Consider the following 16,286-nt stretch of genomic DNA (forward strand, 5'->3'; position numbering starts at 1 on the left):
ATGAGAGGATATTCTACAACAGATATTATTATTTTTGAACATTTCCATCAGAGCGGTTAAGAATTGTCATCACATGCGGAGAGCATTTTCTTTCAGGCTGGAAAAATATGTATCTTTAATCTTTATATACGATACATATATAAGCGTTATCTACTCATGCGCTGTGTTTATTCATTACTTGAATCCCGTACTAACGAAGAGTCTGAAGGATGTGTACACATAATATGTCATTTTTGCCTTGTTTAATATTGCCTCACAATGAACGGCCAAAGCGTATTTTTGTCATTAAATTCTATTAATACATTTATCGGGGATAACAGAGGATTCACATTATTTAAAATTGACTTAAAAATGACTACTTAATCCTCACTGTAATTTAAATGGCGAGTAATAATTAGTATTCAATAATCACTCGCAATTTTTACACCTAGGATTGCTTCTCTGAATTGCCAATGGTTTTTTTTTATATCACTCATGCTGGGTATTTGAGTGACTGGTCGACTCGTGAATGACCAGCAAATCTCGCGATTCCCAATTCCAAGCCGATGAATGATCTGTTGTTTTTCTTTCTTCAATTCCAGTCGTATCTGCGGAGTGAAAAATACCCGCGGAAGTGAGCGAAACACGCGTTACAAATACGTGGCGAATAACAAATCACGGCGTAGAAACAACAAAGTTAAACGGTCGTTGAAGGTGTCATTACACCTAATGTCTTGTTATTAGATTAATTGCGATAATACCGCCTTGATGCAGACATTTTCTCACCACTCATTACCAAATCTTTCGCTTCGGTTGGCTGTTATTGAACCATGGCTACAAGTTCTTATACTCTCGTCGCTATCATTGACCCCGAGTCAGGTCACCGAGAAAAATTACACATACTTATACGTACGACGTGACGGATATCGCTGACCATTCAAGCAAAAGGTCTAGTTGAGAGGATAGCCTTCAATGCTGAAGAAGATACAAGGCCAGTCACACGAGAAACAGTAGCAGGATTGAGAAATATTGCGGTCTTATGGAACATTACATGCGAAAGAGCAGAAAATGATCGGCTTCTTGGAGAAATGTGAATTCTTCATCAGCCTGCGTTGACGAGCTTTCGTATTTAGCGCCGATTAACCAAGTATTGAAATAATTTTTTGTCACCACATCCCATTGCGCTTTATAATCACGTGACACGATGCAGGCAATTAAATAATCGTGAAACTTCAGGCTTGATCCGTATGTGAAAATCCTTTCTCGATTCTGACCGACATTCAGGCGACTTGCTAACACCTGGAATAGTCATTAAATCGCGCTTTGCCGTTCGACTTGACACCTTGAGCTAATTACATGAAAGCAAAAAGAAGTGCAGCAGGAACTGTAGGAAACTACTTATTCATCGTTGCATCGACAATGTATGTAATATGTCGTGCCTAACCTTGTAGATTTGCCCATGAGTTTCACAATCAGTTCCTTCAAACGCGTGTCTGTTATTTACATTCGGTTATGCTTGATTCTATCTCTGTTATTCCCCGCTCGTTTAACCGTAAATCGTTTGCTTCGAGTCAGAGATACGAAGGTGGTTAACAATGGCGAACAGTATGCGTGAGGTGTAAGTATGATGATAATTTTATGTATAAAATGACAAATACGAGATGCCATGCTTTCAGTGCAGGAACGGCCTTTTTCACTTGGCTCTTTATATTTCTATTAATGCACGCCTTCACTACAGCGGAGACAGCAACTTTGTCTATGACAACCTGTTCAATGCGAGAGGAACTAAGTAACCAGGGGATTCCCTGAAGACCGGTTTCATCCAAGTCTTTTACAGTAAGATGAACTCTTGATCTTGGCTTTGCGTGAAACGCAACATGGACCAATGGCCGAGAAGGACGTAACCATCGACTGACAGTCTTCCCTTCAAGATACTTTTATCACCTTGGAAGTAAAGTGTTTGTGCTTGTCATGTCGGATGTGCGTTTCTTTGTACCCGACGTCGTCCTTCTTTCTTTCCGTTTTTTTTTTTTATTTTTCTATCCATTTCTTCTGTCACCGCCGTGACGTTAGTACACTTCGCAGAATACAAGTACACCTATTAATTGCTGAATTTATCGTTACACACAAACGTTGCGAGAAACAATTCTCATCCGTCGTAAATTTTATCTTATTTTCTTCTCCGAAGTGACTGCTATAATATTTCAGCTATGTTTGTTCGGGGCGTCTAGTTTGGATTAGAAATTCCCCTTCGCTGTCCGCCAACACCGTTTTTGAACGGGGTTCAATGAATATAAAAGACGATGTTTGTATGGATATTCGGATGTACTTTTATGGTGTTATAACTGGTGAATTTATTTTATATTGATTTGTATTGCTGTCGTGACGGGCTTGTAAGTTTATATATTTGTTGCCGCCGTAACGGATTTGTATTTTTGTTACATTGCGTAGGCGATGTCGCTTTGACGACCTTTTCGACACTGTTTCCGTCTTTGTAACTATTGCATTTTTTTGCAGACGACTCGAGCGGGAGTATCGAGGCCGGAATTGGTGGAAATTGGTCAACCTCCCCTTGCTAGGGGTGGTTAAGAATTATTTTCTCATAATCAGCAAGTTCCCACGAGTCCTGTTCGCCAGTCGAACTGGTTAATGTGCAGAACGACAAATTGCAAACCCAAGTGGCCAGTCATAGCATAAAACCCGCAGGTGAGCCGATAACTTAGTCTACGTCTGTACAATATCAAGAAAAGCTCATATTTAATATTATGTTGGAAGAACAGTATAATTAGTCGCATAAAGAACAAAAATTGGGATATCAGCGAAAGGTTTACGTTCATTCCGTAAATTTCATAATCGGGATGAAATAATGCGGTAGAAAATTACAACTCCACAATACAATTTCTCAACTTGCCTTGCGGCGTCGTACGGAAGAGGTAAAGAAAGTACTAATTGCAAGTTACGTGTTTGCCCGGATTGCTTTTAAATCTGCTTTGCTTGCTGGTTTTCAAAACAGTTTCGATGCACCGAAAAATTTTACCGGAATCCGGCCTTGAAACAATCGTTTTATTGTGCAACTCTAGTATTTCCTGGCGCGCTACAAGTTATACGTAAGCCGTGTATGGTAAAATTACGAGATGAAATCCAGTCACGGTGATCAAATCGTAGAATCATTTATATGACATGAAAATTGCAACCGGTAATATCAATTTGAATATATTTGTTGAATTGACAGAGCCTGCATCTTCAGCCGAGTAGAATCTCCGGAGCCAATAGACGGTTCGAATTACAGAACCATTTTATTAAATAACCGCAGCCCTGGCAGCCGGCCGTCCAGCACATGGACGCATGTTGTATACAAGGCGCATTGTCCCGTGATTGAGAATCATTATAGTTGATGAGCTTTGAATGCTTCAACGTGTCGCTGCAACATTGATGGGTCAATCGAGCGTGCGGGCGTTCTAAATTTTTTCCACCACGGAAACTTACGTATATCCAAGCAGTTTTCCCATAACAGAATTACACGTGGAAATTGTCATTTGACGCATGTATTTGCGACAGAAATCGGATGGAAAGATAAAATTTTTAATTGCATATCTAATCTATTCTATATCGCTTAGCTTGTCGTTGTAGTCTGTCGGATGGTAATTCCAGTCACATTGACGATATATCCGCCTCCATTTCGTCGAGGTATAACGATTGGAAGTAAAAAGAAGCATATCAACATTCACAGTAAGCTGAGGAACTGCGCATATACCCAACGTTGGAAGACTCGAGTCTTGAAACTTTATGAGGATCCGTGAGACGTACAATCAGGGAAAAAAGTTATTGAAATACAAACATGAAACAAAGGCTTGAATAGTTGAACTAAATATAATTTTATTTGTTGCTTTGAAAAGACGTCCTCTTGATCCAAAAAAAAAATATATATATATTTTGTAACGACATGATTTCCGCTTCACAAAAATCGTAACATGATGAACAATTTCTAAGAAACCACATGATTCTGCTATTTTTTCGTTGAAAAATATGTCCGTTCACTTCTAATGAATAATATCTCGTTTTAATTCCCCACCAGATTCACCATAAGTCAACTGAGTCAGATATTTTTATTCAGCTGCGCAGTTGGTAAACAAAAATCCAATATGTACAATCCCAACAAATTGTAGATGAGAAACTTATGAATCAGCATGAAATAGGTGGGTTATTATTTCGTCAACAATTTAACTCAGGTAATTGTGGGGAATTCATTGAAAGTGAAAAAAATACCTGGTACGGTGTCAGATAGGATCGATTTGTTAATTAATTTCATTAGATGCAACATTATCAGTTCCAGTAAACTTTTGAAATCTTCGTGTCATCAGGCAATCTTTCAAACGCTTTTTTGCCCTGACTATACATCCGATATTTCTTCATGGCTGTGAAACGCCTGCTGATCGAAAATTAAATCAAAATATTTTTTTTCTACCTCGCGTTACTTTTTCTCATAGTCCAGGAAACATGCAAAGCGATCATTAGAGCACCACGCTGTCTAGACTGAAATCGTTCCTGTTGACTTTCGCTTTATCAGTAAGATTTCGAATTACACAGTCCTGCAAAAATTCACAGTAAACTTATTTTCTCAATCAAAATCCTACACTACTGTACCTACATTTTAATATGAACGTGTATAACTGTATACATATTAAAACGAATATGTTCATTTTTCAAAGGCCTGCACCACGTGTGTCACATTTTGAAATAACAAAGGGCAATGCATTATCATTAACAATATACGCTTCAGAAGATTAATCATGCTTGAAACACGAAGTCTTTTCGTTTCAACACGCCCCTCCAATTCACCAATACGAATACAAGATATTCGAATTTTTTTCTCTTATTCAAGTTGAAAACTAGTAAGATTGGATTTCACGGGAATCAAGTGAAATCGAAGAAGCGTTCTGCCGTTCCGTCTATCCTCGATTTGTATTACAGTCACCATTGGGGGTTTGCGGTTGTATTGAACTTAGGACCGTGACAATTTTCATCATAACTTGACCAACTCGTTTGAGCTCGAGCTGCACTGGTCAATGTCGTCTGACGCAACGTATTATAGAGACGACGGTGTATCAGGTGTTCCAGACTGTTCCATCTCGTTCTTTCACGTACACCTTCGACCAAAACATGTCAGGATACTGCCCGTGCCGCTGATGAATCGTTACATAAGACACCGTCGAGTAACTTCCTTTCGACAAAAAGTTTGATGAGTGGTAAAAAAAAAGATGTGATCAATGGCCAAACAAACGCCGACATTGAAATCGGATGATGGATCCTGCGGGTAAATCCTCCGACATTAGTATCACACCGATCATCGCACTCGAGATAGTAAAGGTGCACTTGTCTTACGGACGGTCAAACCACTGTTACCTCTGTCGGTAGTTGAACGGTTTATTTTGTTTATTTATTTATCATTTTGCGGAAAGATCCTCGGCTGCTCGTCGATTAAATTCACGTTACGCGTAATGCAAAGATCATTGACATTGCTGCATCACGGGAATAAAACGCGCTGGAACTTGGCACAGACAATTTAATTAAGAAAGAAGAGGATATTAATGAACGTCTGATTGACCCGACGCGAATAGTAATTCATAACTCCGTTCGTTACTGTATGATTAGGACGGAGGCAGAACGAGAGACGATTCTAGAAGCAAAGGCCTGTCTTTTGCCGCCGAACATAATGCGCAGTAAATTTGACTCTAGGGACGTGCCTATGTCGATGTACCGATGACCAAACGCGTATTAGAGGCAAGGGAAGTGGCACGGGTGTAATTAACTATAGCGTGTCGCATTTCAACGCCCCCGGGATTTCCTTGAAAGAAATTCAGCCGTGGCTTTTCAACTCTTATAGTAATCGAACGACGTGAATAAGTTAGCTTTTCTTTTGTCGAATTCCATCAATTGGGGTATAATCTGCATTAATTTGCGTCGTAAATGATTTGACACCGATTCCATTTGTGAATTGATTTTCTGTCACAATTTTTTTTTTCCCCTCGCATTACGCCATTCGGTCACGTGCTCGGCATCCAATTAACTTCTTCTAGAGAAGCATTGAACGATGAAATCGGTTTTTCCTTATCAGTCGATTGAGAAACTTGGCGACGATTTCTGTACTGAATTTTCTCTTTCGTCGATACGTCGAGGAAAAGTTTTGCCGCAATTTTTACCGCCGAAATCGAATTAGAATATTTTTTTTCTCTCACGCCAGAAATAACCTCAAATGGTTTATTCTGAATACATTATTTACACACAACGCGTATTTATTTAAATTCTTGTCAATTTTTTTGTGATATTTGCCAAATAATAATTACTCCAGTAAAAAAAACCTTGCAAGACGTTGCGAAATCTCCAAAACTTATTTCAAACAAATACCTACCGGTGACGATTACGAAGAAATCAGATATTTTCTCGAATTTCAATGCCCGATAAATTTTTCCGAATTCCAACCTTCACTGTCTTTCTGGTAATTTGAAAAACTCATGGTTTCAAAACGACTAGAAACTTATTATTCAGTCCACTTTATTTAACCGAGACTTAGTCCTACTTCAATTTTATTTGGACTGATGAGTTTTCTATTGATTTGTTTAAATCTTTGGCCCCATCAACGTGAGAATGAGCATCAGTAGGTCAACCACTATACAAATACAAATACTTGAACCGATTAATACTTCGTGAATCAAAAATTATTTTTTCCACCTCGGAGTAAACTTAGTATCATGGATTAAAATTTACTTCAAGCTTGATTGCGTGAAACCAAAAACAACTGAATTCTTTCTCATACATAGATTTATGACGCCACTTTCCGTCGCCCGGTTATTCAAAACGAGACCCATTTTGCCACAGAACCAGCTAAATGTACCGGAGCCGAGATCCCGGGATTCGAACAGGTGAGTAAAGAGCTAATTGAGCTCTAATCAAACAACGTATATTACGTATCTATCAAAGGTATAAATACATCTCTCGTGTAAACACATTAGAACGATATTTGCGGTGTGGATAAGTTGCAAAACGTCGTATCTGGCAAACGTTGGAAATTTTTCATCATCGTACCACCACAAATATCCATTTTTTATACCGAGTATACGTATATATATGGGTGTGTGGATACAAGTGCCCAAGTCGTTGGCGTTTATTTTTCAGCTGGGCCGAATAAAAAATCCTCCTCCAGATCCGATACTGTAACGGAAATTTTTGTACGTACATCTTAAAGCAAATACATCTCGCCAGAAATTTCCGACCTTAGACAAAGACGGAGGTACGCAGTGGATGTACTCAAGTGTTTTACAGACGCGTAGCGTCGCGTGATATCAGATGTTTGCCTTGAAAAATTTAATCGCGTTGAAAATTAATATTTACAGAAAGACGTTGACGGCGTTGTTCCCGAAGGCACTATCGCAGCGTGACTCTGCAGTGACTCTGTTCCTAGGAAGACGGTCCCTTATACCTACCGACCGCATAGATACTGAATTACCGTATTTGCATGACGTATACACGAATGCGATAAATAAATACACACTCCGTTGAGATTCGTTCCCGGTATTTCCAAGATCTCTCATTCGCACATAGTCACAACTAAATATGTCACACACGTGCGTCTCCTTTAATCAACCTTATACCCACGTAACATGAACAGTGGAAACTTCCGTTACACAGACCTGCAGAATTTTTTTCTAGAAAATGCTAAACAAATGAGTTGGTGTGGTTCCAACGTATTTTGATGCATTAAATACGATAGCGCTGTCCGTTTCTTTTTTTTTTTTATCACATTAGGATTTAGAGATATTTCCATTAAAAAATTGCATTTTTACGAAAATTGCACCTTCTGACCCGTATTATCATAATCTGACGTATTATAATGGCACGCGTATCTATTGCAATAACGCTAAGGGTTAAGAGTCCGGGCTTCTTATTTGATTCTGATGAAAATACCTTCATCGCATTGAAATTATCCTGGATGAAGCATTAAAAATGGGAAAAATACGTATACCTTGATAAACGTGATAGATATGAAATTTTCGGGTTGTATATATATTTTTTTATGGTTATTTGCAGGCATAATAAAATAAAAAAGAACTGCAAGTTTTTCTGTAGGTCACCACACGTAACATAAATAATCTTTACCGTACTTTATGAAGCGGTTTGGCAGATAATATAGAAGATAAATTCGATTGAAATATCTCGCAATCTCGAAGAGATGAAAAAAATCGGCGGTGCTATATATACGAGTATATGTATATATATATGTCGGAAATATACCTACTAACTCATTTAGCATTTTTAGCAAAAATTTTGCAGGCCTGTTTCATTTTTTCATGATCAAATTAACGCCAATAATGACGAATCGGCAGATATAAACATGTATTCATCATCTTTGTCACATTGCAAGATGACGTGACAGCTTCTCCAAGGAGTCCAACAGGAATATGATTTAAAGCCACAGGCGCAACTGCAATTTGATAATACACTAGATTGAGGCTTGGAAAATTCAAGCACGCTATTTTTAGACGTCTATCCTTTTTCATGGATTCTTTGGCGTGGCCTGATCATTTCTATGCATACATGAAGTATTCCATGCTGATGTGCAGACGATCTTCCAACTCCCGCATGGTAATGATTATTTTGTTCTATTTTATGAAACCTCAACGAACATCCGTGATCAAATCTCGTACCAACGAAATGTGATACACTTTCACCTGCGACCATTAAAAGATGATACGTTTCTTTGGGATTTTGGTTCGAAGAAGAAGAGCTGTTCTTATCCTTTCCAACACGGTTGATTCCTGCTGGCTAAAAGTCGAAGTCTGGTCATAGTTCTAACCGCAAAAACGGTTGTTGGCACATAACTGACGAAGAGAAAAAAAAAATAAATAAATAATGCGTATGGTTAAAAAAAAAAAAAAAAGTGGGTCGAAAAACAAGAATCACAACGGAAGTAAACTAAATACTTGAACCGATTGTGAAATACGCGACTATTGACGAATCGAATATTTGCACGCTGCGTAAAATTGAATTGTTTTGATTTTCTCTCATCCTGGAATGTTAACTTTTAACCATAACCTGATATGAATGTACGATAAAAATCTTTGTCACGGTCACAGATCGTCCGGAATTTAGCAGGCACAATTTCTGATATAATTATATCCGTATAATAAGTTAATAATACAATCGAAACAGGTAATTCACCGATCGGAGCGATTGGCCTTGATCGAGAACCCAGCGCGCGTAATATTCCATTAGCAGGTGGGCACCTCAAGAGATAGCGATCCTTTTCAATCCAATTATCATTTTTATCGGCTGTTTTTTTCTTCGTAGTTCTTTACAACCGTCTCCTTCGCCCTCATTTATTACATGTATAATATGCACACGTAAGTACTAGGGCTTTGCAGTTAGTCGATTGACTTAAAAGAAAATCAATTGAAATGGTCGATAGAAAAACTGGCTGTGGGAAGGTAACAATTAATCGATACTCGTACAGCGATAAACACATGTACAAATATTTAGGGTAGAATGATTGAAGATTAGCTTCGGGAGAGTAGCTGTGATTACGTATGCAAATAAATGAAACCTGTAAAATTATTGACGTCCGTTTTGTCGGATAATATGGTGCAGTACATACTCTACATAGTTACGCAAATTTTTAACCTCGGAGAATGTCCTGCCTTGACTCTAAGAGGTGGGACTTAGTGCGAATTATATATACGCGGAAATGTTGAACTGGTGCGTATTGCACATGAGCTAGAAATACATACGAGAAGGTCGAAGAAAGGTTCCCGAGAAAAACAACACGGTTACAAATTGAATTGTTAGTGTGGTTAAATCTGAAATCCAGTTTCAGTGTAAATGTCGAGTCGACTTTTTTGCATATTATATCGAGCCGATAGCGAACCTGTTGTCACTCGAACTTTTTTCGTTCCTTGTCATCCGCGATCTTTCGGTCCCTGGAAAGTTTCGCAAGCCATGATACGAGGCCCGTGATGGAATTATTAAATTTTTCAACGATCGTTGTATCGTAGCTGCGGTATTTCCAACACATTCCAAGTATCACTAAAATGAATTCTGCGGTCGTCGACCAACATCAGTCGGTGACTAATGTAACCCCAACGACAATCTATAACCATGCCGTACTGGTCAGTGGTCGGGCAAAAGTGACAGTTACTTTTCTAATCTCGAGTAACGATCGTCGCTGGAATAGTGACGGAATAAATGTTGTTTAAGGTGAGAAATTCGTCACCGTCACTTCGTATCGAAATATAGGATTGTGTATATTTTTCAGATTCGGCACCGAATTGTGTGTTCGTAAATTGACTACCCAGCATCCGAAATGAAGAAAAAAGTGGTAAGTCGCGGAACCTGCTGCGCGTCGCTCGGTTGATGTTTCAAAAAAGCTGCCGCTCCAAGGTGGACATTGTGCAAGCAAGCTCGACTGGAACCCCGTAGGAATTTTACCGCGACACCGTCGCTGCGCGTCATAAAGATCGATTAAAAAACATGAAAATTTTTATGTCTCGGAACAAGGACCCTGAACAGTAACCGCTGAACACCGGGCACATATTGACCCAGCTACAGTACCGATTGGTCACTGAATCCGTCGAAGGTTCACCGCAGGTGATTATAATAATAAAGTGAAGAAAGCCCCAAGGCTGTTCGACGACTCGTCGGGGAACAACAGGTGAAAAGTGAATGTATAGCCCTTCGAGCAAGGCCGTAATTACGGGAGGATAAAAACACCCGCGTGCTTGCGTCTTTGCAACAGGCGTCACGTAGGAAGCTGTAAACTGCGCGCGATCGTTTATAACCATCACTCGTGATCATTCATCGTCTGATGTACAAGTTACGCTTGATAAGAATGTATGTTGCACACCTAGAAGAATCGCAAAGTCAACTTAGATCGGTTAGACTTTTTCCCCTGATCCTGACGTTGCTCACCCAGGTCTAGAAGTTTGTCAGTTTTGATTTCTTTCGAGACCATTGTGTTTACGACCGAACATGATTCGGTTGCGATTGATTATTGAAATTTGGACGATGAATACGAGATTTCTGAATTTGAGAAATTCGAGACGCCACCGTTCTGGACTATAAGCACGATGCATTGTTCAAAAGTAAGTTTAATCAATTTTCCAACATCGAAAGCTTAGAAGTTGAAAGTTCTTATAGCAAATTAATTTCGTATCGAAATTTTATCTACCATACATCGATGGTGCAGGTCAATATTTCATCGTATTACGGACTGAACGATCACCTTGTGGTGTATTATTGTTTCACGTATATTGTAAACCGGATAATGAAAAATATGTTTGAATCGTCAGTCGTGACACAATTGCTTACGATTAGTATCGGAGTTTCAGAATTGACAAAGATATGATACCGATTGATCGGATATTTTTCGCGATGTTAAATCTATAAATACGATCCAATAAGGCGCAGAATGCGGGAGGCGGTACCCAAAAGTGGCAGTCGATAAGCTCGATCCATCCGTTAATCTGGACTATCTATATCAGAGACCTCACCGGGATCGATAAATCATGGATTTAGAACTGCTCGATCGGACGATGTTGATCCTCTGGCCAACGGTTAGAACGGCAAGATCGCGTTACGTAGCCGTTGTACGTGAATCGCGTCACACATCGTCATCTTGTTTGTTTACCCGAAGCAATTAGCGATCAAATATACTAGTTTTTGAGGCGTGAAACAAATGCGTTTGACGTACGGTCGACAGGTGATGAAGCGCTTTTTTCACGCTTTGCGTACCACGCCGTTAATTGTTGGCTCGAGGCAATCGAGACGGACGTCATACGATGTGCACGCTGCGCCAGACTCGGGTCGTGACACTATCGTTTATGCACCTATTTTACACGTTCAATTGGGAAAGAATTGCAAAAGAACCGTACTGATCCCCCTTGGATTGTGAGCGCGGTAAAAAGAAAGAATCTTACGTAATCGACGAGAGTTGCACAATCATTCTTTCGCCTGACATTGGCTTTGAGCCTGCCTTGTTTCTTCCGTTCAATCGGTGAATCAGAAGCCTCAAATTTATTTCGTACTTGTTACGCCGCGGGACAGTATTTTGAACCCGTTCAATTTTCATCCATTCTCAAATTTCTTGCAACAAACTAGTTATCGATTTCATCCCATTCGTTATAACGTTCGCAGTATCTCTTTTGTCTTATCGAAATTGACAAAATATATCTCGTGCGAATCAGAGCTTTTGATACTGTTTTATATTCACTCGCATGGTTTGAAATCTATCAAATTTCTAGTACCTATACTGGAATCTTGTCTACAATTTTTGGACCCAACAAAACTTGTGCAAAATTTGCACAAGATAACATCATCACTTTTGTAAATTGCAGTCTTAGATCGGTGTGAACTTTTCAATTTTCAATCGAGATTTGCACAATGAATCTTGTGCTGAATAAACTGGTTTCCGATTTCATCTCGTTTCTCACATCTCCCATTCAATCGGCATCAACGCAAGAAATCTTGTGCCGTCGGTTCTGTCTCGAATCGGGTTATTGCCGCGAGAAAATCCCCTCACAGACCGAGTGACGATGAGTCGCACACGTAGATCGCGTCGTACACATCGCGTCAAGCAGCCCCGCCTCTCGGCAAGGAGAGCTTCAGCGAGTAGCGGAGAAGCGCGGCTAAACTCGCGGGGCTTTGCGATGCTAGCAATACGTAAGCAAAGGTCGCGAGGCGGCCGGCGGGCCTTTATAAGCAGACGCGTGGCTGGCCGCGAGTCATTCCGCAGAGAGAGCCACCAGAGCGAAGACTCGCCGAGTTACGGTCTAGCTTACAAAGTTTGAAAGTTCTCTCATTCTCACAACGCATCGACGACTAAAGTATTTTCGTTGAAGCACAACTACGCAAATCTTGGAATAAAGTTGGACGAAGAAGAATAAAAATAACTTGTTCTTTTGAATCCAGTGAAAGTGTTGACGAGTGCTGTTTCCGTTTTTGCAACGCGACTTTGATCAGTCGAGACCCTGAACTTCGACGCCTCGAGGAGCTAACCGCAAGATCAAAATGTACACCAACCCGTTCAATCGCAAGCACAGCACGATCCGTCAGGTGTTGGACCGCCTTCTGGATCCAACAAGGAAGCCGATAAGGAGATCGGAGAGCGTTTCCAGCTCCGGAAGCAACAGCTCCAAAGGCAGCGGATCCTTCGGGAGATCATCGCCGCCTCAGGGACGAAAGCCCACGCTTTGGAGCAGAAAATGAAGAGCCTGAATCCAAGTCTTTGTCCCGAGAACGAAACGGGAAAGAGAAATAACGACAAGCGTCGGCTTTGTAGCTGTAGCTCTTTGACTTTTTCACCGAAACGCATCGTAGAAGAAGAAGATAAGCGAATAAACAATCGACACTGCCCTTGTACGCTTCAGCAACGCTTCGGTGATCGATCGGGGTATTTGACGAACGGTCAAAGTGTTATGATTAGAGATCGTGAGATCGTCGTGGACGCTTAGTAATCCGCTTAGCACTCTGATTCTTGCATCTGTTGCGAATGCTATGCGCCAAATTTGATCAACCAATGACGGTGACGCCGCAACAGAAGAGAAAGGAGGAGGAGGGAAGTGGAGAGAAGACCGTGGAGATTCGTATCTCGTGCTGTTTCATCCGAGGGATTGCGTATACCCATGCACCGCACTTCGCTGATGACAAAACTGCCGATTCGAATTCATATATTCGCCAAAGAATCGCATCTATAGTTGTACATGGGAACTGGAGGATAAGGAACGTTTCCAGATCTGAATAATAACTGCAACGTAGACGAAAAAAAGATAATTGTAACTGTCATTAGTAGTGATGAGTTTCATTTCACATCGACATGTACTAGTGAATCCAAATGTTTTTTCATGCCTCGTATAATATCACGTGTATTGACTATATCTTATGTCTATTATTTTCACCAATGTATTGTTATTACTTTTTTTTTAATCCTTGCCATGTCTATAAGCTAAGTCTATCGTTCGATAATTTAAATTCAATCCGCAACTTGTTATTGTTATAATAGAAACTTTAATTTATCCATAAAATTTCTACGCACGTGCCAACATCTTGGGCGATAATTTTGTTCACATTACCGCAACTTCAAACGCATCTATGCGTGAACTTTGAATTTTGTTTACGTCGTGAAAAAATTAATTCATCATGATTCGTGAGACATGATGAAATTTTTATTGTTCTATGCGTGCGATAAGTTGCCACAACCTCTAGCTGTACACTTGCATTTATCGTATCAATTTAAATTATCAACGTTTAAAACCATTTTCGAATAACATTTTAAATCACTAGTCAAAGGCCAGTATTAGGTATAAATATGTAACGCGTAATAGCTGTGGCTAGAAACATTATAATAATTAATTCATCCATCGGTTAAAACTATTTTTATTATTTATAAATTATTTATTACTCTCCGAAATCAAATAAACAATATTTGTTGAAAATTTATTCAATTCTCTTTCAACGCAACCGATTCAACTCCCATTTACTTACCTCACTTTATATCGTAGAAAGATTTAATTAAAAGCACTCCTCATTCGAGTTGCCACGTGTAAGATAGGTCCGAGAATTAGTAAGTACATCGGTTCTTAAATCCCACAATGGAGCAACAATTCCACCGATTTTCCATTACCAAGTTCAATTTCACCGTAAATATACAACCTTATGCGTCAATTGACCTCGTATGGGTTAAGAAGGTTCTGTATTCATACGTATAAATAATCGCTATCAGAAAATTGAAAGAAACTGTTACCAAGAAGAATTTGATTAATTGCGCCACTTTATTCATGCGTTTATCTAATACCTATCGAAGATTTATGCATTTATTTAATGCCTATTGGAAATTCGCTCTTAATTCGAATCATCGTCGTCGAGTAGTCTAATCCTTCAACGCTATCAACGATTCTGACGCTAACGATGCAATTGTTCTATACTTGGGCAGTTGAAAGATCAAAATAAAACCAAAATGAAAAAAATAACTTCTTAATCGCTTCGTAATCGTATACCATTAAATCTCACTAGATAAATTATATTCTACATTTTTCTTAGAATGTTGACATGTGTTAATTTTGTTATTGATTGGGCTCGTCTCTAATTATACAGAGAAAACAAAAATAGAGCTACGTAGCATGAAAGTGCAGATAAATAATAGCCACCTGTGGTCATGACGACGAATTTTTAACGTTCGCCCGTAGTGTCTGTTACATTGGAGTAGCTTTGAATTCAGCATGTGAAACGCCGGGAACCTGTTTCGTGAGATTATTTGTAAAATTGACGTTGTATTAAACCCGGTACGATCGTTTTAAAGTCTCGGAGAACTCTTATGACTTTACACGAATAAAACAGTTTACACAATTGTTACGTCCTCAGGATCTATCCAATATACATCGTTTTATTATTTAGCACTTGTAGCTATAGTTGTATGATCATATTCGTAGCGTCGCAGTTTGGTGTTTTAAATTTAAAAAAAAAATAAATAAATAAAAATAATTCAAAAACGAGGAAGACAAGCGGTCGAAAAAACGTACGACTAACCAAAAATTCTCAAGCACACCGCCGTAAATAATAAAATGAAGTATCAGAACAAAAAATCTTCCTGTCACAGATGTAAGCGAAATCCTTTCTACGAATCTTAATTATATATATTCCATTCGGCTCAACACAAGGTTATCGCCTCTACCCCGCCCACGTGGAAACGTGAGGAGACGTGTACCTGTAAACCTTACACGTCGCCCGCTCTTCCGATATGCGATGGTTTAGCCGGAAAGAACCAGCCTCGTGTGGGAGAAGCTGTGATAATTGTTCCCCGAAACGTTCAGACTTGACGGAAATTATTGCATATATCACTTCTTACCGATATCGTCTTATAGGCGGTTATAACCGGATGCAGAAATCTTTATACAAACGTAACGCATACAATTTTCTTTACTACTGTCATTTTGTAATCCCCTTCCGCTCTGGAGCTGAAAAGATTTTCATCGAAATGCCGTTAAAACGTAACGTTACTGCCGATGATACGCGCTGCGAGTGAAGCTGAGAACATTTTACCGGTCAAAGTTCTTTGTAAAAAAATTATTGATCGTTTAACGACGCGGAAACTATCTTTTGGAGAAGTAATCGAAGCTCGAGGAAAATATTCATGCATGAAAAATCATTGCTCGAAGGCTTACGCATAATCAGTAGGCAAAATTCAGTCGACTGTATTGCAAGACAATCGTGAGTTTTAAAGAGCCAAATAATTGCAACAGATTTTCCTCGGCAATTTCAATGCA

General features: G+C 39.4%; 1 protein-coding gene across 6 annotated transcripts in view; it reads left to right on the forward strand.

Moving 5' to 3' along the window:
- LOC124293312 overlaps positions 1–7,746 on the forward strand; it is a 53,384-nt gene extending 45,638 nt beyond the window's left edge. The window contains exons 1-6 of one of the 6 annotated variants that reach the window (XR_006903237.1): positions 517–1,597; positions 1,718–1,930; positions 2,497–2,685; positions 6,798–6,899; positions 7,153–7,267; positions 7,371–7,746. Coding sequence is in view for 1 of the 6 variants with exons in the window: in XM_046733747.1 (XP_046589703.1) it covers positions 5,247–5,293; positions 6,798–6,899; positions 7,371–7,536 (315 nt within the window). In the remaining 5 variants the exon portion in view is untranslated. Of the gene's footprint in view, positions 1–516; positions 1,931–2,496; positions 2,686–3,872; positions 4,176–4,601; positions 5,294–6,797; positions 6,900–7,152; positions 7,268–7,370 lie in introns of those variants that run through there. The other 5 variants (XR_006903235.1, XR_006903238.1, XR_006903236.1 and 2 more) reach the window with 5 other exon arrangements.
- The last annotated feature ends 8,540 nt before the right edge of the window (positions 7,747–16,286 follow it).

Source organism: Neodiprion lecontei, chromosome 3 (genome assembly GCF_021901455.1).
Source record: "Neodiprion lecontei isolate iyNeoLeco1 chromosome 3, iyNeoLeco1.1, whole genome shotgun sequence".
NCBI classification, from domain to species: domain Eukaryota; kingdom Metazoa; phylum Arthropoda; class Insecta; order Hymenoptera; family Diprionidae; genus Neodiprion; species Neodiprion lecontei.